General features: G+C 42.6%; 1 protein-coding gene across 3 annotated transcripts; it reads right to left on the bottom strand.

Moving 5' to 3' along the window:
* Positions 1–1,768: 1,768 nt before the first annotated feature.
* LOC106576864 (rho GTPase-activating protein 22) lies at positions 1,769–25,824 on the bottom strand. Of its 3 annotated transcripts, none has more exons than XM_045700663.1 (11): positions 25,596–25,824; positions 25,186–25,283; positions 15,457–15,635; positions 15,054–15,141; positions 9,176–9,301; positions 8,802–9,018; positions 8,283–8,415; positions 8,053–8,126; positions 7,037–7,158; positions 3,389–4,580; positions 1,769–3,240 (listed from the first exon to the last, which is right to left on the bottom strand). In XM_045700663.1, the coding sequence occupies exons 2-11, from the start codon at positions 25,208–25,210 to the stop codon at positions 3,024–3,026; spliced, it is 2,373 nt and encodes a 790-aa protein (XP_045556619.1). In that variant the 5' UTR covers positions 25,211–25,283; positions 25,596–25,824; the 3' UTR covers positions 1,769–3,023. The 3 variants fall into 3 exon arrangements, with proteins under 3 accessions (XP_045556619.1, XP_014009838.1, XP_014009837.1); XM_014154363.2 differs by lacking the exon at positions 25,596–25,824 and adding an exon at positions 25,400–25,553; XM_014154362.2 differs by lacking the exons at positions 25,186–25,283; positions 25,596–25,824 and adding an exon at positions 23,535–24,053.
* Positions 25,825–26,129: the final 305 nt, after the last annotated feature.

Below are 26,129 nucleotides of genomic sequence, written 5' to 3'. Positions count from 1 at the left end.
ACGCTATTGTCCAGTTGGAATATTATCAACGTTTTATGATAAAAAAGACCCTAAGGATTGATTATAAACATCGTTTGACATGTTTCTACGAACGGTAATGGAACATTTTGACTTTTTGTCTCTGGTTTTACGCTTTTGGACATAAATATGGAGTTTATCGAACAAAAATAACATTTGTTGTGGAAGTGGGAGTCCTGGGAGTGCATTCCAACAAAGATCAGCAAAGGTAAGGGAAGATTTATAATACTTTTTCTGAGTTTAGTTGACTCCAGAACTTGGCGGGTAACTGTATAGCTTGCTTTGATGGCTGAGCACTGTACTCAGAATATTGAAAAATGTGCTTTCGCCGTAAAGCAATTTTGAAATCTGACACAGCGGTTGCATTAAGAAGTGTATCTATAATTCTTTCAATAACTGTTGTAAAGTTTATCAATGTTTATGATGAGTATTTTTGTAAATTGATGTGTTCATTCACCTGAGGTTTTGGGAGGCAATATATTTTCTGAACATCACGCGCCAATGTAAAAATTGGGTTTTTGGATATAAATATGAACTTTATCGAACAAAACATACATGTATTGTTTAACATTGAGTCCTGGGAGTGTCATCTGATGAAGATCGTCAAAGGTTAGTGATTCATTTTAGCTGTATTTCTGTTTTTTTTGCTTGGAAAATGACTGTGTGGTTTTCTTGTCAAGTTGATGTCCTAACATAATCTAATGTTACGCTTTCGCTGTAAAGCCTTTTGAAATCGGACAATGTGGTTGGATTAACGAGAGTCTTATCTTTAAAATGGTGTAAAATAGTTGATTGTTTGAGAAAATTTGAATTATGGTATTTTTGTTGTTTTGTATTTCGCGCCCTGCTATTCCATTGGCTGTTGGCTAGGGGTCCCACTGGCGGAACGGGGTTCCTCTAGCGGAACGTCTGTCCTCAACAGGATAAACAAGATTATCTGGTCTGATGAAACCAAGATTGAACTCTGGCCTGAATGCCAAGCGTCATGTCTGGAGAAAACCTGGCACCATCCCATGGGGGTGGCAGCATCGTGCTGTGGGGATGTTTTTCAGCGGAAGTGTCTGGGAGACTAGTCAGGATCGAGGGGAAGATGAACAGAGCAAAGTACAGAGAGATCCTTGATGAAAACCTGCTCCAGAGCGCTCAGGACCTCAGAGCCTAAGCACACATTAAAGACAATACAGGAGGGTCTTCTGGACAAGTCTCTGAATGTCCCTGAGTGACCCAGCCAGAGCCCGGACTTGAACCCGATCAAACATCTCTGGAGAGACCTGAAAATAGCTGTGCAGTGACTCTCCCCATCCAGTTGTAGAAACATATCCCCAAATACAGGTGTGCCAAGTTTGTAGCATCATACCGAATAATAATTGATGCTGTAATTTCTGCAGAAGGTGCTTCAACAAAGTACTGACTAAATGTCTGAATACTTATGTAAAAGTGATATTTCCTTTTTTTATATATAAATTTGCACAAAAAAACGGTTTTTGCCTTGTCATTATGGGATGTTGTGTGTAGACAGATGAGGGGAAAAAACAATTTAATCAATTTTTGTAACGCCCTGGCCATAGAGAGGGTTTTTTTGTTCTTTATTTTGGTTAGGCCAGGGTGTTACATTGGGTGGGCGTTCTATGTTCATTTTTCTATGTTGGCTGGTTTCTTTGGATTGGCCGTGTGTGGCTCCCAATCAGGCACAGCTGTAGTTCGTTGTTGCTGATTGGGCGTCACACACAAGTAGCCTGTTTTTCCTTTGGGTTTTGTGGGTGATTGTTTTCTGTTGTGTTCATTTTGGACCAGACAGGACTGTTTGCTGTCGTTTCTTTTCGTGTTTTGTATAGAGTGTTTATGTTCATTAAAATCTTTAATAATGAATACACATCCTCCGCTGCACCTTGGTCTAATTCTAACGACAGGCGTTACAATTTTAGAATAAGGCTGTAACGTAACAAAATGTGGAAAAAGCCAAGGGCTCTGAATAGGAACTGTATATTCTAGTGAGTCTGTTGAGAAAATTCTAATTAAAGGTACACCTAATTTAAAGGAGTAATGTACTGAAAACCCTATTCAATAAAAACTCCACAATAAAATCTGTTAGCTAGCAAGTGGGAGGATTTTCAGCAGTTGAATTACATTTATTCTGAGTGTGCAAGGGAACCACAAGCCCGTTACGCACCTGCATAAGGTAAGTCTGAATAGGAACTACTGAGAAGTGTGTAGGAAAGGCGTGCGTAGGAAATGTACGCCTTTCCTAAGTCTGAATCAGGCCCATATTGAATTGGGTTAGGAGATTATCTACTTCTTGGATAGTTTGCATCTGAGCCACTGGCTTAATCCCATTCTTTAACTTTTATTTTTGGTTGTGTTGGAGAAGTGAATCCAACATATAATTTGTCGACAAGTTTATTGGCTATTTATAGTATTTCAAAAGTGACATTGAATTGTGTCTGTTTGTCAACACAACCAAATATCAACATTTGAAGGAGATGTGTCTGCTTGGATAGTTCCATCTGTGCCACTGATTGAGTCTGGCTATAATTCCAGTATATGGAATAGGTGGAGAGCTCTCAACAATCATTCTCGCAATAGCACATTGGTGATAGTCAGTGACAAATATCATAGTTACGCAGGGCTAGGTTTGGTTAAAACCCTGGATCGTAGACCAAAGGGTAAATTATCCAGTAGGAGGTGCTGCCCACCCTATAGTTATTTTTTTCATTGTGGATATAAGGTTGAAGATCTGATGTTTTCTTAAAGGTACAAGTTCAACATATTTTATACAAGGTTTGTCTATGTTGAAATTTGGTTACCATGATGACATAATCCTGTGTTTGAAATGTCACCCTCAAAACAACATTTTACGTTCGTTACTTTTTTCAAATCTAATGTATTTTCCACATAAATTCCATGTCGCTATACGTTGACGTATTATGTTGAAACAACAGTGAGTCATCCAGTTTGTGCCCAGCGGGTAGACTTTTGCTCGGTAGGCTAACGCTGTCTGCTCAGGTCTAGCTGGTATCTGTGCCAGTGGTCAGGTTCCCCAGTGTAGCAAATAACTCTTCCATCTCTTTCTGCAGGAGAACATTCCGAGTTTCAGCCTCTTGCCTTGCGCGTTCCGAGTTCCCCAGTCGGATCTCCATCATGAATAACCTCTTCTTCTCCTGGCCTAGATCCTCTTCTAAACGACCTGACTGGAGACGAAGACCTGAACACGAATCCTCTAATCTGAGAACATAAAGAGAGAGAGGCTAGAGAGTACTGCAGACACACACGCGTGGATGTGCACACATGCATGTATGTGCACACACTCACATATACACAAACACCACAACATAACATTGCCATATCAACAAGAACACAAGCTAGTTCTTACTTGTGTATGCGTGTCTCATAGCTGATCCTCTGTCTCCTCAGCTCCTCCTTCAACTCCGTCACCAGGCTGAACAGACCATCATTGACCCCTGACCTCTGACCTGGGATGTCATCCCCAGGGTCACCCTCAGTCCAGCCAGAGCTGCTCACACACAGCTCTAGAGGAGAGCTACTGCCCCCAGCCATCGAGGACCCCGCCACAGCCTGCCCTGACCCTAAACCAGAAATCTGTGTGCTGTGCTCACTTTCTGTAGATTTAGCCAACGGGATCTCACAAGAGGTCCAGGGGGAGGGGCTGCCAATGGGCAAGCTCAGACTGCAGGGAGTGACATTAACGTTGTCATAGGTCGAGAGCCTGTTGGAATGGGGGGAGTTTCTGACAGATAGGGAGGGCTTTATATTGGGATAGGAGGAGACTATAGTAGAACAGGAGGAGTCTATATGTAAAGGAGATGAGTCTTTTAGCGTGCTTCTTTGGGAGTGTGAAGAGTCTTTTAGCAACAAAGAGGACTCAGTATATGAGTCTAGCAGAGAATCTATATGTGTCTCTTTCAGGCAAAGCGAGGACTCTTTGAGTCGTTCGCCGGTCGAAGCGGTCCGTCGGTGACTCCGGAAGGACGTCAGTCCATTCATCAGCCAGTGGCCTCCAGTGACTGTGGACACATCAACTGCTGACCCCCCCAACTTCCCCCTTACCCCTCCTGACCCGGACCTGCCCTTCAAAGAGGACCTCCATGAAGACTGGCTTTTGGACTGCTTACTGGGACCGGGTTCTGCGCCACGACCACCCGAGAGTTTTATTTCGCTCTTTCCGTCACGCTTTCTCTCTGTCTTTTCTTCTATTCTTCCACCATTCATTCCCTCAGAATCCCCCTCTGTTCTTTCCTTGGGGGTTAATCCAGGGTGGTCAGTGTCAAGAGAGTACACTGTGGAGGTTGGGAGGGGTTGAAGTGGTTCCTGACTTAGGGTGTTAGGGGTCTGTCCCAGGGATGGATAGTCCTTGGCGGGGTTGGGGGGCAGGATTTCCTCCTGTGAGTTCCATTCCACCCTGCAGCGCTGAATCGGGTGGACCCGGGGATAGGAGGTTGGAGGAGGGGCAGATTGGTCCTCCCTGGGAGTCTCTGCCTGCCCCTGGTACAGACGAGAGTGTTCACTGATCAGTACAGTCATCAGGTGCTGCACCTGGGAACTACCTGCAGGGTGCAATAAAAAGCAAATACACTGCTCAAAAAAATAAAGGGAACACTTAAACAACATAATGTAACTCCAAGTCAATCACACTTCTGTGAAATCAAACTGTCCACTTAGAAAGGAACACTGATCGACAATAAATTTCACATGCTGTTGTGCAAATGAAATGGACAACAGGTGGAAATTATAGGCAATTAGCAAGACACCCCCAATAAAGGAGTGGTTCTGCAGGTGGGGACCACAGACCACTTCTCAGTTCCTATGCTTCCTGGCTGATGTTTTAGTCACTTTTGAATGCTGGCGGTGCTTTCACTCTAGTGGTAGCATGAGACGGAGTCTACAACCCACACAAGTGGCTCAGGTAGTGCAGCTCATCCAGGACGGCACATCAATGCGAGCTGTGGCAAGAAGGTTTGCTGTGTCTGTCAGCGTAGTGTCCAGAGCATGGAGGCGCTACCAGGAGACAGGCCAACCCAGCAGCAGGACCGCTACTTCTGCCTTTCTGCAAGGAGGAGCAGGCGGAGCACTGCCAGAGCCCTGCAAAATGACCTCCAGCAGGCCACAAATGTGTATGTGTCTGCTCAAACGGTCAGAAACAGACTCCATGAGGGTGGTATGAGGGCCCAACGTCCACAGGTGGGGGTTGTGCTTACAGCCCAACACCGTGCAGGACGTTTGGCATTTGCCAGAGAACACCAAGATTGGCAAATCAGCCACTGGCGCCCTGTGCTCTTCACAGATGAAAGCAGGTTCACACTGAGCACATGTGACAGACGTGACAGAGTCTGGAGATGCCGTGGAGAACGTTCTGCTGCCTGCAACATCCTCCAGCATGACCGGAATGGCGGTGGGTCAGTCATGGTGTGGGGTGGCATTTCTTTGGGGGGCCGCACAGCCCTCCATGTGCTCGCCAGAGGTAGCCTGACTGCCATTAGGTACCGAGATGAGATCCTCAGACCCCTTGTGAGACCATATGCTGGTGCGGTTGGCCCTGGGTTCCTCCTAATGCAAGACAATGCTAGACCTCATGTGGCTGGAGTGTGTCAGCAGTTCCTGCAAGAGGAAGGCATTGATGCTATGGACTGGCCCGCCCGTTCCCCAGACCTGAATCCAATTGAGCACATCTGGGACATCATGTCTCGCTCCATCCACCAACGCCACGTTGCACCACAGACTGTCCAGGAGTTGGCGGATGCTTTAGTCGAGGTCTGGGAGGAGATCCCTCAGGAGACCATCCGCCACCTCATCAGGAGCATGCCCAGGCATTGTAGGGAGGTCATACAGGCACGTGGAGGCCACACACACTACTGAGCCTCATTTTGACTTGTTTTAAGGACATTACATCAAAGTTGGATCAGCCTGTAGTGTGGTTTTCCACTTTAATTTTGAGTGTGACTCCAAATCCAGACCTCCATGGGTTGATAAATTGGATTTCCATTGATTATTTTTGTGTGATTTTGTTGTGTGCACATTCAACTATGTAAAGAAAAAAGTATTTAATAAGATTATTTCATTCATTCAGATCATGGATGTGTTATTTTAGTGTTCCCTTAATTTTTTTGAGCAGTGTAGTTATTTAGAGTATTTGTATGTACCCCTTTTCCATTGTGGGATTCTAGCTTGAAGTATATATTTTTTCATGTTTCCATACTAGAACGTATTGATTACTTTACATGTTTAAGGAATGTATATGTTGGGGTCAATGGAGGGGGAATAAGAACTAGGTGTATGGAAAGTTACTGCATGAGGAAGGGGGAGTGCAGAAAATTTACATTCTGTCAAAACATGATATTGTTCAATCTCATGGCTCCTGAGGAGGGAGGCATAGGGTTTCAGTCACTGATAAATTAGGACAGCCGTGGATTAGAGAGGAGCAAGGAATTCGGCCCGAGGTCAGGTCAGATGACGTGAGAAGGAACAGTCCTATCCCACACACACATATATTTCCATGCCCACGAAGGTTCTAGCATGAGGCAGGGCCACGACTACACCATTGAGAAGAACCAGTTAAGTTCCTGACTAGCAACAAAGTATTTATTGGCTGTCTAGATGTGCAAGGAGTTGAATATTCCTAGTAGGAGGGTATAAATATATGTGCTGGTGTAAACATGTCTTTGTCTTTGCAGCTGTTTGACGCAGTGGGTGAATAAACTTGGTTTCAGCTTTTCCTAGTTGTCCGTTAGGTTCTGAACAAACTGAGTAAAAACTCTAACACCGGACAATGAAAATCCTTTCTCCAGCCTCATCCCACAGATTAAAGCAAAAAAGTGGCCGGGCTGCTAGTTGGCTGAGAAATACATGACATATATTGGCTTTAAACTCTGGTTAAACAATGCCTCCTTCTCACTGATATTGTAAAATACAAGTTTCAACTTGAACAAATCCCCTCTATGTAAAATGTTATGGTTAGTTTGCTCATAGCACGTGTCATCACAGAGAAAAATGTGCTGGTATCTACCCTCCATCATGATTTGTGGGTCCTCCATCTTGGGTCGGAAGATGTTGGGTCCGAACACAGTGGCCAGGTTCTGAACACTCATCTTGTTCTGAATTGAGTGGGACTGGACCTCATCTAGGAATCTGTAGTGCACATACACACATGCACACATGCAAGCACACACGCATATATGCATGCACAAATTAAGGCTGGTAAGAATAAAACACAGAGGAGAAATATAAATAGCCCCCTGAAGCAACATTTTATTTCCTCCAAGATTGTCTGAATATCTCAACTCTTGTATGTTCAGTATGATTCAAACTGAGACAGATACAGTATGAGAAGTGGTGGTGAGTCATGCTGTTGCCACAGTCTGTGTGAGCTGCCTCATTCTGCTGTCTCAGCTGCCTGTTGATGCCATTAAACATCTATTTCTAGTGTTAGATGATGTCTTTAACCCTTTAACTGGCACAACAAGAAAAAAAAAATCAGAAAAATTATTCTTCTGCAAAATATGTGTATTTAGCTTCACTATATATAGGCCCTAAATGAATAATTTTTTTTACATGACTTAAACTTTGATAGATAACACAGGGCAAACATCTCAACCAGCAAACTGAGCTGCCCAATTAGAGTAAACTGTATTGGAATTTGAATATACTTTTTAAATAAAATTAAAAAAAAACATGAATTTACATTATGTCTGCTTAATTGACTTATAATGGAAGATAAGCTTAGTTATATAAGGATATGAAATATTAATAAAATATGCTACATTTGTGTGTCAAAATCGGAATATTCAAATGCATGTAAATGTATGCATTTACAGTTTAATGACATGTGCGGAATGATATTATGAAACATATTGAAGATGACAGGCAGACAGTAAATAATGATATGGATTTTTTTATTTATTATATTTGCACAGACAAAAAAAATCCCATAAAAATATGTCTTTATTGCCCATTATCACTAGCTTTGACTTAATAGCATTCCTTTAATGGGCAACTCAACCGTCTGGTAGAGCATATTTTTACCTGCAGATGTATCTGAGGAGGTTGTAGTTGACCTGAGGAAGACTCTTCAACTGCCTGCCCAGCTCAAGTATCCCCTTCAAAAAGAGGAAGTCCCAATATCATTATTCATTAGGGTTTGAATGAGAGCATTACTACTTTGAAAAGGGGCACATGTGCGCGCACACACACACACACACACACACACACACACACACACACACACACACACACACACACACACACACACACACCTCCTCCTGGTTCTTGGCCAGGAGCTGAGCAGTGGAGAGGAACTCTGTGTATTTGTTGAAAGGCACCACAGGCTCTGGCAGCTCTCTTAGGTACAGCTTCAGCAGGGACGCCACCGTGTGGACATCAGTGTTACTGTTAAACATAAGAATTATGACTGATTTACAATAGAGCTCATCTACCTGTCTGTGTTGTGTTTTTTGTCGTTGAAATTTTACCTTAATTTATCTAGGCAAGTCAGTTAAGGACAAATTCTTATTTATAATGACTGCCTTCCCCGGCCAAACCCTAACCCGGACAACACTGGGCCAATTGTGCACAGCTCTTTGAGATCCCCAATCATGGCCGGTTGTGATACAGCCTGGAATCGAACCAGGGTCTGTAGTGACACCTCTAGCACTGAGATGCAGTGCCTTAGACTGCTGCGCCACTCAGGAGCCCCCCAATAGGTTGTGTTTTACATTGTGTTATTCTGTGTTACCTGTAAAGGAAAAGTTGATGCAAAGGGGAAGTACTTCTACCTGCCAAACAGTGGTTTCTCCCCGCAGTTAAAGGCGTCTTGCAGCTCTCGTACGTGATTGGTTTGTCCAGGCATTCTGAACAGCCCCTCCTCCGTTAGGCCGTGCTGGTGTATAAAACACACACACTGCTGCACCAGCAGAGGCACCAGAGGCTTGCTGCTGCTGTCACACCCACTCTCACACTGCATTGTCTCCTCTAAATGCTGCCCAAAAATACCTAGAGCAATGACACCCAGATTCCAAGAACACACACACACACACACATACAATCAGCTGGCTCTTACAGGACGTTACATGTTTGTGTGTGTTTTCTGTGCGTGTGTGTCTCTGTGTGTATTTGTGTGTGAGTATGTGTATGAGCATGTGTGTGTTACCTCCTCCTAGCGGGGCCCATATAGCTCTTCGTATGGCTCTGACCCATTCCTCCATGTCACTCTGAGACTTAGCCATCAACAGGAAAGACTCACTCAGACCTGAACGATCCTTCTCTCCACTGCCTCCTGCAAACACACACACACACACACACACACACACACACACACACACACACACACACACACACACACACACACACACACACACACACACACACACACACACACACACACAAAACCTGTGTGAGCAACCGACATGACGCCAACAGTGTACATTTAAACACTTACTCTTCAGTCTCTGAGGGGATTTAAAAACAACGCATGAACCACTAGCATCAAGTATGGCAGGTGGAAATTGATTCTGTATGCGTAGTACATTGTCATTGGTAACTATATGCAGAGTGCACTGTTGATGTCTTCATGAGCACAGTGCTTGTCTTTAGCACTGATGCCATCTACATAGTACGTTGTTATTGGTATTGTCAGTGTCATCATGCAATGCTCTGTGTTTATGTGCCATACAAAGAGCCTTTAACAGTGGTGCTGATCTTTGTATTTTTCTGAGTAGACCACTAGATGTTGGTGGTACAACTATGCCAGTGACACTGTGAACCATCAGATCCTCCTCTCCATCCTCTCAGAGCTGGGCGTCTCAGGCTCTGCACACTCTTGGATTGCATCCTACCTGGCAGGCCACTCCTACCAGGTGACGTGGAGAGGATCTGTGTCTGCACCACGTACTCTCACTACTGGTGTCTCTCAGCCTCAATTCTAGGCCCTCTCTTCTTCTCTCTACACACCAAGTCACTAGGCTCCGTCATATCCTCACATGGTCTCTCCAATCATTGCTATGCGGATGGCACTCACCTACTTTTCTCCTTCCCCCCTTCTGACACCCAGGTGGTGACATGCATCTCTGCGTGCTTGGCAGATATCTCAACTTGGATGTCGGCCCACCACTATAAGCTCAAACTCGACAAGACGGAACTGCTGTTCCTCCCGGGGAAGGCCTGCCACTCAAAGACCTCTCCATAGTGTCACCCGCTCAGAGTGCAAATAACCTTGGTGTGACCCTGGACAACACCCTGTCGTTCTCTGCAAACATCAAAGCAGTGACCCGCTCCTGCAGGTTCATGCTCTACAACATCTGTAGAGTATGACCCTACCTCACACAGGAAGCGGTGCAGGTCCTAATCCAGGCACTTGTTCTCTCCCGTATGGACTACTGCAACTCGCTGTTGGCTGGGCTTCCCGCTTGTGCCATCAGACCTCTGCCACTTATCCAGAACACTGCAGCCCGCCTGGTTTTCAACCTTCCCAAGTCCCACTGGCTTCCAGTCAAAGCTTGCATCCACTACAAGACCATGGTGCATGCCTACGGAACAGCAAGAGGAACTGCCCCTCCCTACCTTCAGGCTATGGTCAAACCCTACACCCCAACCCGAGCACTTTCTTCTGCCACCCAACCTCCTCTTCACCACGACACCCCCCAAAAGTACAAAAAAAAACAACCAGCACTAGCTCTGACTCTACTGAAAAATGTACTTTCTATGCTGTGATATGGGGTTGTCCCACCAAGCTATCTTAAGACGATTGCACACTCTGGATAAGAGCGTCTGCTAAATTACAAAAATATAAGATGTTCTGCTCCTAATATATATCTATTATTATATCTTTTTTTATGTAACCTTTATTTATTAACTAGGCAAGTCAGTTAAGAACAAATTCTTATTTGCAATGATGGCCTACCACTGCCTCCCCTAACCCGGACTACACTGGGACAATTGTGCGCCACTCTATGGCACTCCAGATCACGGCCTGTTGTGATACAGCCCGGAATCGAACCAGGGTTTGCAGCAATGTCTTTAGCACTGAGATGCAGTGCCTTAGACCGCTGCGCCACTCGGGAGACCCTAGATACTACAGGGCATGGTCAGTCCTGTCTGTCTATATGTATGGTGTCAAACGGATCTCTAGTGTCGAGCACGTGCGAGATGGCGCTGTCGAGCAAGATCAGACATAAGTCTGAGTCGAGAGCGCAGAGGATGGGTTCCACAAGCACAAAGGCCAGTTGAGAGCGCAGAATGTGGTTGAGCGAGCAGAGGACGGGTCCCACGAGCGGGCAGGCAGGGGTCACGCAAATTAAACTTGAATTGCACTTGCAAGTGTCACTTTGAGTAATCAGAACATTATTGCAACACGCAAAATATGAATTCTAGAACAGAGATAGTTTTTTCTGTTTTGCAGATACTTACTAAACGTCAAGACTCAGAAGTTACGGCGTTCTCACAAATACATTGCATCCCCACATGGATTTCTCATCTCACACCAAAAAAATATCGCAACAGCAATCGTTTACTTTAATTCTAGGTAATGAACATAGCCTGTAGCATTCTACTGAAACGCAATTCATCAGGTTTCTGGACCGATCACAGCTTGACTGCTCTCCAATCGGATTTTGACGGTGAAAGGCAAAGTAATGAAGTAGCCTATGAGTAGCCAGAAAACACTAACATCCGGTTTTCAGGGGTACAGTATTTTCAACCTATGTTCCGTTTCCCCTGAAAAACGGGTTAATGGTGAAGTAGCATTAGGGACAATGGCCGACGATAAAAATGTAAGCTCTGTAGTTTTTCATTAGAGAAACTAGCTAACCATCCAACTAGCTCAAATCAAATCACATTTTATTGGTCACATACACATGGTTAGCAGATGATATTGCGAGTGTAGCGAAAGGCTTGTGCTTCTAAAATCAAATCAAATTTTATTAGTCACATGCGTCGAATACAACAGTGAAATGCTTACTTACAAGCCGCTTACCAACAATGCAGTTTAAAAAAATAAGGAAAACAATAAGAGATTAAAGTAACAAGTAATTAAAGAGCAGAAGTAAAATAACAATAGCGAGTTCTATTTCTGGTTCCTAGTTCTCGTTCCTAGTTCCAGTTCTAGTTCCTAGTTCTAGTTCCAAAGGTGCCGCAATATCTAACATGTAATCTAACAATTCCACAACATTTACCTAATACACACAAATCTAAGTAAAGGAATGGAATAAGAATATATACATGTACATATATGGATGAGCAATGACAGAGCGGCATATGCAAGATGCAATAGATGGTATAAAATTATGTATATACAGTTGAAGTTGGAAGTTTACATACACTTAGGTTGGAGTCATTAAAACTCGTTTTTCAACCACTCCACAAATTTCTTGTTAACAAACTATAGTTTTGGCAAGTCGGTTAGGACATCTACTTTGTGCATGACACAACTAATTTTTCCAACAATCGTTTACAGACAGATTATTTCACTTATAACTCACTGTATCACAATTCCAGTGGGTGAGAAGTTTACATACACGAAGTTAACTGTGACTTTAAACAGCTTGGAAAATTCCCGAAAATTACGGCTTTAGAAGCTTCTGATAGGCTAATTGACATCATTTGAATCAATTGGAGGTGTACCTGTGGATGTATTTCAAGGCCTACCTTCAAACTCAGTGCCTCTTTGCTTGACATCATGGGAAAATCAAAAGAAATCAACCAAAACCTCAGAAGAAAAATTGTAGACCTCCGCAAGTCTGGTTCATTCTTGGGAGCAATTTCCAAACGCCTGAAGGTACCACGTTCATCTGTACAGACAATAGTATGCAAGTATAAACACCATGGGACCACTCAGCCGTCATACCGCTCAGGAAGGAGACGCGTTCTGTCTCCTAGAGATTAACGTACTTTGGTGTGAAAAGTGCAAATCAATCCCAGAACAACAGCAAAGGACCTTGTGAAGATGCTGGAGGAAATAGTAAAACGAGTCCTATATCGACATAACCTGAAAGGCCGCTCAGCAAGGAAGAAGCCACTGCTCCAAAACCGCCATAAAAAAGCCAGAATACGGTTTGCAACTGCACATGGGGACAAAGATCGTACTTTTTGGCTAAATGTCCTCAGGTCTGATGAAACAAAAATATAACTGTTTGGCCATAATGACCATCGTTATGTTTGGAAGAAAAAGGGGGAGGCTTGCAAGTCAGAGAACACCATCCCAACCATGAAGCACAGCATCATGTTGTAGGGGTGCTTTGCAGCAGGAGGGACTGGTGCACTTCACAAAATAGATGGCATCATGAGTGAGGAAAATTATGTGGATATATTGAAGCAACATCTGAAGACATCAGTCAGGAAGTTAAAGCTTGGTTGCAAATGGGTCTTCCAAATGGACAATGACCTCAAGCATACATCCAAAGTTGTGACAAAATGGCTTAAAGACAACAAAGTCAAGGTATTGGAGTGGCCATCACAAAGCCCTGACCTCAATCCCATAGAAAATGTGTGGGCAGAACTGAAAAAGCATGTGCGAGCAAGGAGGCCTACAAACCTGACTCAGTTACACCAGCTTTGTCAGGAGGAATGGGCCAAGATTTACCCAACTTATTGTGGGAAGCTTGTGGAAGGCTACCTGAAACGTTTGACCCAAGTTAAACAATTTAAAGGCAATGCTACTAAATACTAATTGAGTGTATGTAAACTTCTGACCCACTGTGAATGTGATGAAAGACATAGAAGCTGAAATAAATCATTCTCTCTGCTATTATTCTAACTTTTCACATTCTTAAAATAAAGTGGTGATCCTAACTGAGAAAGGGAATTGTTACTAGGATCACATGTCAGGAATTGTGAAAAACTGAGTTTAAATGTATTTGGCTAAGGTGTATGTACACTTATGACTTCATCTGTAGCTACCAAGACTATCTGCATTGACCCTTTTTGCACTGACTTTTTTTACTCATAACATACGCTCCTGCTACTGTCTATTATCTGTCACTTTATTCCTAGTTTTATGTACATACTGTATCTACCTCAATTACCTCATACTCCTGCACATCGACTCGGTACTGATAGCCTGTGTATATAGCCAAGTTATCATTACTTGTGTATTTATTGTTACTTTTATTATGTGTTTTACTTTTCTATAGTTTATTTTCTTTCTCTCTGCATTGTTGGGAAGGGCCTGTAAGTACCGTAAATTCCGGACTATAAGCCGCAAATTTTTTCCCAGGCTTTGAACATCGCGGCTTAAACAATGAAGCGGCTAATATATGGATTTTTCCCGCTTTCACATTCTGTGACGTGCTCAGTTTTTTGGCGGCATGAAGCTTTCATTAGACCAATGAAATTGCCGAACGGGTTAAGGTCAAACAACTTTTTTGTTTACTGTTTAGATTAAATCGAGCGCTCTCAAACTTCCCATCATTCTGATTATGGTAGTCATTTTGTCACCCTCATCATGGCAAAGACACGGAGAAATGCATATGATGCAGCTTTCAAGTTGAAGGCGATTGATCTGGCTGTTGGAAAAGGAAATAGAGCTGCTGCACGGGAGCTTGGTCTTAATGAGTCGATGATAAGACGTTGGAAACAGCAGCGTGAGGAATTGACTCAGTGCAAAAAGACAACTAAAGCTTACAGCTAATTATTATTTTTTGTTTCGTTAAAGCCTATTTATTTTTGTTACAAGCCGTGTTTCGTTAAAGCCTATTTATTTGTTACAAGCCGTGTTTCGTTAAAGCCTATTTATTTTTGTTACAAGCCGTGTTTCGTTAAAGCCTGTGTAAAGTTCATTTGTTTCAATGTACCGGTAGGCACCTGCGGCTTATAGACATGTGCGGCTTATTTATGTTCAAAATAATATATATTTTTTAATTCAGTGGGTGCGGCTTATATTCAGGTGCGCTTAATAGTCCGGAAATTACGGTAAACATTTCACTGTTAGTTTACTCCTGTTGTTTACAAAGCATGTGATGAATACAATTTGATTTGATTTGAACCAGGAAGTGCATCATCGGAGGGAGGGTTTAGATGTCTCCATGGTATCTTACCTGGACCAATCTCAAACAGGTGGCGACCAGCTTCATCCTGATTGGCCGACAGCTCACTGACCTGACTGCCCTGGAGAATGATGCATCCCTGAGAGAGAGAGAGTGAGAGAGAGACAGAGAGAGAGCAACAGAGAGAGACAGAAACAGAGAGACAAAGAAAGGAGACAACACAGTATTAAAGGTAGAGCATTGTGTGGTTTGCTATAATCAAACAGAAACATTACTTAACTCTGTTTGAAATGGAAACCACTTTGAGCACAGGGAAGGAAGACGTGCTGTGCATGAAAAACATTACAGAAATGTTACGAAACATTATAGACTCCATCGTCTCCTTTAGTCTTGATATATGTAGAGTGACTTGAAAGTGTCCTGAATATGTGCATTAAACTAGAGTGTAGTATACCTGAGGTTTAGTCTCATCCTGGTCTTTATAGAAGTACAGTGCTTCAGTGTGGAGAACGAACCACCGTAGCTGCCAGTTCCTCATGATGCTCCTCTGTCTCTTCAGCCAGCCGGCCTTCAGCGTCATCTCCTGGCCTAGAGGAGAACTGCAGCGGCCCAGCACCATGCTCTTGGAGCGGGCTGGGGAGTTCGAGATGGGGGAGGGGAGAGAAACATGAACACAAACACATATAACCTATATACAGACAAACACACGCACGGATGCACGCACACACGCACACACACCATCCCTAATCATTCTCCACTGAGGTCCCTATGAGAACAGTCTGATTCCAGTGACTGAGCCATGCATAATGATTTATTCATTATCAACTGGACCAGTCTATTATCAGGGATGGACAACCCTCAGCTGCTGGAGCCCTGCTCTAACACACCTGAATCCTAGTACACACATAACCTATGCATGTACAAAGGCACACACAGCTAGAGCATCCCTAACCTCTATTCACTGAGGTCCCTATAATATGAGAGCAGGCTGATCCCAGAGTCTGAGCCACGCATGCTGATTTATCCATTACTACCTGGACCAGTCTATTATCAGTAATTTAAAACCATTCTGGAGAGCTACTGGCTGTCCAGGCTTTTGCTCTAACACACCTGATACTGCCAATGGGGCAGATGATTATAGGATCAGGTATGTTGAAATAAGGTTGAAGCAAACCTTCCAATTGCGTAGATATAAATGCTGTAGAGGTCCTATTTGTCTCTCCAACAGCTCAGAACAACCATAACAGACTGATTAAAAGAGAAATGACACATCAGACACTGGTGTATTGGATAAACCTCAGTGTCAGGCTGAGAGAGAGAGAGAGAGCGAGAGGAGATAGAGAGAGAATAAATTATTTCTATTTTTCTTGTTAATTGCATCCCTGTTTCTGCTGAGGACAGCTCGGGGCTGAGCTCTCTCTCCATCTCTCGCTCTCCACCTCTCTCTTGTATTTTGCAGAGTCATGATCGCAATAGATTACGTGTATTTCACAAAACATTTGGTAGGTAAAATAACCACTGATCACAATCTTTTCAAGTAAAACCTTCTTCAGATAGCAGTGAGAGTGTAAGTGGATGAACGACAAGTGCAAGAGTTAAGTGGTAGTACAACATACAGTCTGTGCCTAGTCTCAGTCTTGTGATTTACTGCCTCCATATCCATGTCCATCCAGTCATGCATGAGGTATGTCACGCTGTGGGCAGGTCTGTCTGCCTGTAGGCCTGGAGCTGTCTACTGCGTCAGTTATTAGTACCGTGTGAGAGGAACTATGTTTATCACTCAGCTGTTGTGATGGACACTTTTAGCCCTGACAGTAGTAGTAAGCTGTGATATACAGCAGTAGTAAGTCCTACATGTCACACAGCCACAACTACAATTCATCACCGGGAATAAATACAACATCTCAATGTAGTATGTACAGTACACTATGATCAGCTCCGTCTTCTATTGAAATATCCTTCTGAGATAAGAGCAAGCAACCAAATATTTCATTTATCAATAACTACATTTACATTTAATTTTAATCATTTAGCAGACGCTCTTATCCAGAGAAACTTACAGTGGTGAATGCATACATTTCATACATTGTTTTCCGTACTGGTCCCCCGTGTGAATCGAACCACAACCCTGGCGTTGCAAACACCATGCTCTACCAACTGAGCCACACGGGACCTAGTGTGGAATTGTACACTGTAAGATGCATATGTATGCATTTCCGTAACCAGGGCTCTAAAGTGCAACCATTTTGCTATAGATATTTTGCTATGCGACCTGGAAAGAAAATCACCTAGATAATAACTGTTGTAATGACAGGCTTCACTTTAGTTGTTTCTGAAAAAGTGAGTGCTGATTCATTCAATTCGAAGGGTACATGTAAATAATATTAAAGGACCAGTGCAGTCATAAACTTGATTTAACTGTGTTTTATACCTACAGTGCCTTCAGGAAATTATTCAGACCCCTTGACTTTTTTCACATTTTGTTACGTTACAGCCTTATTCTAAAATCGATTAAAGAAATAAAAATCATCATCAATCTACACACAAGAACCCATAGTGATAAAATGAAAACATATTTTTAGAAACTTTAGCAAATGTATAAAAAAATATAAAAATTAAATATCTTATTTACTTAAGTATTCAGACCCTTTGCTATGAGACTCGAAATTAAGCTTAGGTGCATCCTGTTCACAATGATTGTCCTTGAGATGTTTCTACAACTTGATTGAAGTCCACCTGTGGTAAATTCAATTGATTGTACATGATTTGGAAAGGCACACACCTGTCTATATAAGGTCCCACAGTTGACAGTGCATGTCAGAGCAAAAACCAAGCCATGAGGTTGAATGAATTGTCCATAGTGCTCAGAGACAGGATTGTGTCGAGGCACAGATCTGGGGAAGGGTACAAGTGATAGGGTAATATTGTCACCCATCAGACTATTCTTGATTTAATCTTATCTTTACATAAACTAAATAATATTCTGTAGTTTTTTACTATTTTCTACATTGTAGAATAATACTGAAGACATAAAAACTATGAAATAAGACATTTGGAATCATGTAGTAACCAAAAAAGGGATTTTTTAGATTTTTCAAAGTAGCCACCCTTTGCCCAGAGCTTCCAATAGCCTACAGTTAATCTCTTTCCGTAACCTGTTGAGGCTGGCAATTAAGGAGAATGCAAGAGGCTGAACTAAAGACGTTCCAGAACTGCTGTATTTGAAGCACCACTCCTTTCTGTCCAGATTCACAAGGACATTACATGTTCTGTTTAAAGGGTGAATTGGCTCTGGAAGACAAAACAGCCAAATACTCCATCTAAACGTGAATCGATTTTCAATTGCGGTATGGTTCTAGAAACATAAATCACTCTACTTTCGTATCACGTCAAAATAATTTCACAAATGTAAAATACTCACTTATTGTACACTGTTTTAATTGGTTTTAACACAGTTGCAGCTGACAGTATTTTTCAGTGACAACACATTTGTGGAGTCAGTCTTTTATTTACACACAGGTGTTCGGAGACACAGATAGCTAATTAGCACAGGTAGTCCACTCTGTCTTCTGTCTGTTTTCCGCAAACAAGCGCTGTACCATGGAAATATGGCCGTGTGTCTCAATTGAACCTTTTTTTATTATTTCTCACTGATATGTTTCCAAAACCGTACTGCAAACGATACGTGTTAATGTTTAGACCGAGCATTGCAGCTCTTAATAAAACTCCCCCATACAGAAGACGCCTTTGTCCAATAACTCTTATGTGTAATGTAATGGAACTGAGAGTCATGATCAAGGGCTACAATATCCCCTTATTTTCAATCAGTTCAATTATTTATTTTTCAAGGACTGAGGCACTTTGATCAGTCACATTCTTCAAGCCCAAGAAACAAACACTTAGCTTCCTTGTACATATGGAAATTAAAAAAGGTTTCTGAAAAACTTTTTGGAGGGTTACTGTTAAAATTATTTATATAAAAAAATAGACAATGATGACAGGAGCATGGGCCCCCAGAGCTCGTGGGCCTCACGCCTTGTGGAGGCTGTAGGGGTGCCCGGTTTGCCAGTGCCACTCAGAACACTCCCAGTCTTAGCAAAATTCTTGCTTGAGAAATTGCTCTTTGCTAAGAAGCTATTTTGGTAAGGCACTTAATTAAATGTTAAATAGCAATTATTTGATATTGAGATAAAAATGGCTGTATTGGACCTTTAAAGAATGCATGCATCAGTGATTTGTAAACTGAACAAAAATATAAATGCAACATGCAACAATTTCAAAGGTTTTACTGAGTTATAGTTCATAGAAGGAAATCAGTCAATTTAAATAAATAAATTAGGCCCTAATCTATGGATTCCACATGACTGGGCATGGGCACAGCCATGGGCCCACCCACTTAAGAAACAGGTCCTCCCACTGGGGAGCCAGGCCCAGCCAATCAGAATTAGTTTTTCCCCACAAAAGGGCTTCATTACAGACAGAAATAATCCTGAGCACCTCCCTCCCCACGCACATATGATCCCGCAGGTGAAGAAGCCGGATGTGGAGGTCATGAGATGGCGTGGTTACACGTGGTCTGCGGTTGTGAGGCCGGTTGAATGTACTGCCAAGTTCTCTGAAACAACGTTGGAGGCGGCTTATGGTAGAGACATGAACATTCAATTCTCTGGCAACAGCTCTGTTGGACATTTCTGCAGTAACCATGCCAATTGCATGCTCCCTGAAAACTGCACATTTTAGAGTGGCCTTTTATTGTCCCCAGCACAAGGTGCACCTGTATAATGATCATGCTGTATAATCAGCTTCTTGATATGCCACACCTGTCAGGTGGGTGGATTATCTTGGCAATAAGTTTTTGCAACTTTCTGAGAGGTAACACATGGGAATGCCTGTGTCTACCACTTTGAGTAGCCAGTTAGTTATGCTGAAACAGTCATTTCTAAAGGCTTTCCCATAAAACTTTCGAAATGAAATGTTAACTGCAAAGTAGGCTTACCTGGTAGAATGATATGATATCACGATCGTTTGTAACAATCAGGTGGTCTTTTGTTTTGCAAGCTCTGCTATTGTGCATTCAGTACAGAAATACTGCTAGCAAAACACCAGTCCCACCGATTTCGTAAATCCGAATCCGGTGTTATTATGGCAAATAAATGTATTGGCTGGTAAAAAAAAACACAGTGGCTGGTGGAACAAAAAGGGTCGTTCCAAAACCACTCACAGGCATTTGTTTAGGCTACACCTTGTTCAGTCATGTTACCTCATTAGCTAGCTAGTTAACAACCTGGTTACTTAACCAATATATCTAAACATTTGGGGGCACAGAAATAAAGGAAAAGGGATATATTCTTTAGAAGATACAAGGTTCATAGCAATGAATGAATGACTGATCTCTTGAATGTCTTCACTCACATAATTTATGCTCTTAAGGAGACAGTATACAGTGGGGCAAAAAAGTATTTAGTCAGCCACCAATTGTGCAAGTTCTCCCACTTAAAAAGATGAGAGAGGCCTGTACATTTCATCATAGGTACACTTCAACTATGACAGACAAAATGAGAAAAAAAATCCAGAAAATCACATTGTAGGATTTTTTAATGAATTTATTTGCAAATTATGGTGGAAAATAAGTATTTGGTCAATAACAAAAGTTTATCTCAATACTTTGTTATATACCCTTTGTTGGCAATGACACAGGTCAAACGTTTTCTGTAAGTCTTCACAAGGTTTTCACACACTGTTGCTGGTATTTTGGCCCATTCCTCCATGCAGATCTCCTCTAGAGCAGTGATGTTTTGGGGCTGTCGCTGGGCAACACGGACTTTCAACTCCCTCCAAAGATTTTCTATGGGGTTGAGATCTGGAGACTGGCTAGGCCACTCCAGGACCTTGAAATGCTTCTTACGAAGCCACTCCTTCGTTGCCCGGGCGGTGTGTTTGGGATCATTGTCATGCTGAAAGACCCTGCCACATTTCATCTTCAATGCCCTTGCTGATGGAAGGAGGTTTTCACTCAAAATCTCACGATACATGGCCCCATTCATTCTTTCCTTTACACAGATCAGTCGTCCTGGTCCCTTTGCAGAAAAACAGCCCCAAAGCATGATGTTTCCACCCCCATGCTTCACAGTAGGTATGGTGTTCTTTGGATGCAACTCAGCATTCTTTGTCCTCCAAACACGACGAGTTGAGTTTTTACCGAAATGTATATTTTGGTTTCATCTGACCATATGATATTCTCCCAATCCTCTTCTGGATCATCCAAATGCTCTCTAGCAAACTTCAGACGGGCCTGGACATGTACTGGCTTAAGCAGCGGGACACGTCTGGCACTGCAGGATTTGAGTCCCTGGCGGCGTAGTGTGTTACTGATGGTAGGCTTTGTTACTTTGGTCCCAGCTCTCTGCAGGTCATTCACTAGGTCCCCCCGTGTGCTTCTGGGATTTTTGCTCACCGTTCTTGTGATCATTTTGACCCCACGGGGTGAGATCTTGCGTGGAGCCTTAGATCGAGGGAGATTATCAGTGGTCTTGTATGTCTTCCATTTCCTAATAATTGCTCCCACAGTTGATTTCTTCAAACCAAGCTGCTTACCTATTGCAGATTCAGTCTTCCCAGCCGTGCAGGTCTACAATTTTGTTTCTGGTGTCCTTTGACAGCTCTTTGGTCTTGGCCATAGTGGAGTTTGGAGTGTGACTGTTTGAGGTTGTGGACAGGTGTCTTTTATACTGATAACAAGTTCAAACAGGTGAAATTAATACAGGTAACGAGTGGAGGACAGAGGAGCCTCTTAAAGAAGAAGTTAAAGGTCTGTGAGAGCCAGAAATCTTGCTTGTTTGTAGGTGACCACCATAATTTTCCACCATAATTTGCAAATAAATTCATTAAAAATCCTACAATGTGATTTTCTGGATTTTCTTTTCTCATTTTGTCTGTCATAGTTGACGTGTACCTATGATGAAAATTAAGTGGGAGAACTTGCACAATTGGTGGCTGACTAAATACTTTTTTGCCCCACTGTATACTTTTCAAGGAGTACATTTACATGTACACTAATGATTAGATATTAAACTGATTATGGCTGCAGGCCGAGTATGTCATTAGTCATGTAAAACACCCTTCTCTTTTTATGTTAATTGGCGTGAGGTTTTCTTAGCAATCTTTCTAATGACTAAGACATGTAAACACCTTAATCAGAGTTTCGGAAGTGTATTTGATCTGCGTATGTGCTAGCATGAGCAGCGCGAGCTTCCTTCTTTTCCGCAAGTGAACTGAATTTGGATAAACTGAAAGTATTGATCTTAGAAATATTTTTCACATATAAACTTTATATGTCTGAACTCAAAATCAAATAGGCTTCACAAAAATAACATGGTCGCTGTGGAAGAACATGTATTTTGATACAGTGTCTTTGCAAGGTATTCAGACCCCTTGACTTTTTCCACATTTTGTTACGTTACAGCCTTATTCTAAAATTGATTAAATAGTTTTTTCCCCCCTCATCAATCTAAACCAAATACCCAATAATGACAAAGCACCTTTGGCAGTGATTACAGCATCAAGTCATCTTGGGTATGACGCTACAAGCTCGGCACGCCTGTATATGAGGAATTTCTCCCATTCTTCTCTGCAGATGCTCTCAAGCTCTGTCAGGTTGTATGGGGAGCATTGCTGCACAGCTATTTTCAGGTCTCTCCAGATATGTTAGTTTGGGTTCAAGTCCAGGCTCTGGCTAGGCCACTCAAGAACATTCAGAGACTTGTCCCGAAGCCACTCCTGCGTTGTCTTGGCTGTGTGCTTAGGGTCGTTGTCCTGTTGGAAGGTGAACCGTCGCCCCAGCCTGAGGTCCAAAGATTAACTTTGCTCCATTCATCTTTCCCTTGATCCTGACTAGTCTTCCAATCCATGCCAATGAAAAACATCCCCACAGCATGATGCTGCCACCACCATGCTAAACCGTAGAGGTGGTGCCAGGTTTCCTCCAGACGTGATGCTTGGCATTCAGGCCAAAGAATTTCAACATTGGTTTCATCAGATCAGAGAATATTGTTTCTCATGGTTGTTTCTCAAGTGGGCTGTCATGTGCCTTTTACTGAAGAGTGGCTAAAAGCCTGTTTTGCTTTGTCATTATGGAGTATTGTGTGTAGATTGATGATGACAATATTTTTTAAATCAATTTTAGAATAAGGTTTTAATGTAACAAAATGTGCAAAAAGTCAAGGGGTCTGAATACTTGATCAATTGTTATCAATTCCATAAACTTCATTGAGTCTAGCAGAGACTGGAAAAGAAAGAACAGCTCTCATCAGATAGTGTCTTTATCACATGCAAGGAGATGCAATAATCATGTCATCCAAATACAGAAGTAAACTATCACACAGCCAAAACACTAAGAGATAAAGTGTGCTGCATGCATTATGGAGACACAGTTACTATCACAGTCGCAGAGAGAGTGAGACAGCAAGACCGGCATACTGCTGAGATGCTGCAGAGAGAGAAAGAGGGGAGGAGAGGATGAAAGATTGTTCTTACCCCTGCGTGTCTGTCTGTTTTTAGGGCTAAGCATGGTTGTCATTGCAGTGCTAGTCCCATGTCTGGATCCCTTCGGTCACACGCACACCGCTCTCTCCTCTCACTCTGCTGCCTCACCCTGTTTCTTATTCCCTGAGGCACCACCCTTTTTCTATCTCTCTTCTTCACTGCCACTCAATCTCCTTCCGGGAAAGCACCCTCCGGGCTCTCTTTCCACTCTCCCTCTCTTTCTCTGTCTCCTTTCCAGTTACACTCTCTCTTCCTTCCCCTTTCTCTCTCCCCTTCTCTCTCTGTCTCACTAGCCCAGTGTACTTACAGCACTGCCCACTCTCCTCCTCACTGAGAGAGAGAGAGAGATGTATATGTTTAGAGGGATATAGAGGTATAGTGAGGGATAGACATCTCCTGCACATGCTCAGTTCTAATATTACTCCTGCTGCATTATTCAGACAGACACAGACGGGCGCACACACACTCAAGCACATGCACAAACACACATAATCACAGTTTGCCATAGTCCACTTCAGGTTACTAGCCAGGTATGTAAAACTATTCTACTCTTGTTTTCAGGTAAACCATTCACTAGCCTCCTGCACCCAGACTTTATTTCCACCTGACTCCCTCAAAAAGCCAGCAACGCAGACGGGGACGTCAGCATGGAAAGGTACAACAGACAGACAATTGAAAATACATACAAAAAAAGGAAGAAAATACTACCAATGCTGTCCGTATCATTTTAGAACAGCAAATTCTGTGGACACCAAACACTCTAGAGCTGTGTTTCGAATACTCATACTAACTGCACTAACCGTACTATTTGTGATGTAAATTGAGTATGTAGTATGCTTATTGGTTATAGTATGGATAGAGTTAGTATGCCAAATGTTCCCGGATGTCGTACTAAATTCGCCAAAATACGAAGTATACAAGCTGTGGACACTTTTTCTGTGCTTTTAGGGCCCATAATACAATTCTTCAGAAAATGGGCGTGGCTTCACAACATTTTCAGATTTCAAGAAAATGGCAGAAAATATGCAGCCGAAGTCCGACGAGAGTGGATACAATTTCTTTGCTTTAAGTAATTATGACAAAGTTTAAGAACATTTTCAGCAATGTAAATAAAGTAATGACTTCTCAAATCAGTTACGTTGGCTGACAATTTGTTAGCTACGTTATCCTCGTAGCATATCATTACAGCAGTATGTACTGGTATGTTAGCTAGCTACCTAATGTTAGTTGGCTACTAATACATCAAACTTGCCAGTATATTAACTATATGCCATTCTTACCTTAGCTAAGTGGTATAGTTGTTGTGCGTTCTCAATGGTCATTGTTAATTCGCTCTGGCCTTCTACTCCGATTTCAGAGCACTCGTGTCTGAGTGTGCCAGAGCGCAGAATAACTGATGAATTTACAAACGCTCAACATCCATTGAATATGGCCGGTGTCAGTAAAAGTCAGCAAAAAGCATAATTAAATTGTTGCCAGCAGCACAGTTAGTCACCAACGCTCTAGATAACATAAAAACAGCCTAACCAGCTCTGCTAGGGGGAATAAAATACATATACTCATTAGTATGTAGTATACAGTATGTTAGTATGGGTATTCGAGCACAGCTCAGGTGTTGTTAGAGCATAGAGCTGGTCATTACCTGAGTCTTGTCTCTGTCTGTCCATGGGTAGAGTCTTGGAAAGGTTAATCACAGACACTACTCCATCTGTCTACTGCTCGGTACCACTATCTGGAATGCTGACCGGACACACAAACATTCAGAGTCAACACACACACAGTGAGAGAGAGAGTCTGAGAAAAACTACAACAGAAAGTCAACAACTATCTGACACCATGACCCTCACTCCACTTACAAGATGTATTCAGCAGCCTGAATGCTCAGTCGGTCAGTCATATAATTGATAATTGTGAGAGGCAATCAGATGATAATGATAGTGCTAATGCTATATACCCAGAGTTGACACCAGCACAACAGAGCAGTGATAGTCTGGAGCTATAGAAGGCTATGCTCAGGACTGATGGTGCTACTAAGGAGACAAAGACTATTACCTGCCACGTCATCTCAGACAGAGAGAGAGAGATGCCTTTCAGTCCTCAATAGCTCACTGTGGAGATAGGAGACACACACACACACACACACACACACACACACACACACACACACACACACACACACACACACACACACACACACACATAGACCTACATAGACAAAGGCATCTACACACACAGAAAGAAATACACAGCTCGGAGACAGTGGTACAAAATGCAGACACAGGTCTTCACATAGTGTGGGGTCAGAATCATGTGCTGTGTGACCATGCTTCCTCTCTCTCTCTGTCTTAGGAAGTGGGTAGTCAGTATGGAGAAGTGAATGTGCAGCCCTCTGGCTAAACACATGCTGGTTCCTCTAGGTATTAATAGACAGCCCACACTGACAGTCGTAGCATTTACATTCACATTTTAATCTGTGCCAGGGATGGCAAACCCCCATCTTCCTGGGAGAGTTACTGGGTGTGCAGGATTTAGTTCCAAGTCCAACCCTGCTCTTACATCTAATTCTAATCAGCTGCTCATCAGGAT

This window comes from Salmo salar, chromosome ssa18 (assembly GCF_905237065.1).
Source record: "Salmo salar chromosome ssa18, Ssal_v3.1, whole genome shotgun sequence".
In the NCBI taxonomy this organism is placed as follows: Eukaryota; Metazoa; Chordata; class Actinopteri; order Salmoniformes; family Salmonidae; genus Salmo; species Salmo salar.
This window is presented reverse-complemented; position numbering and strand designations above follow the sequence as displayed.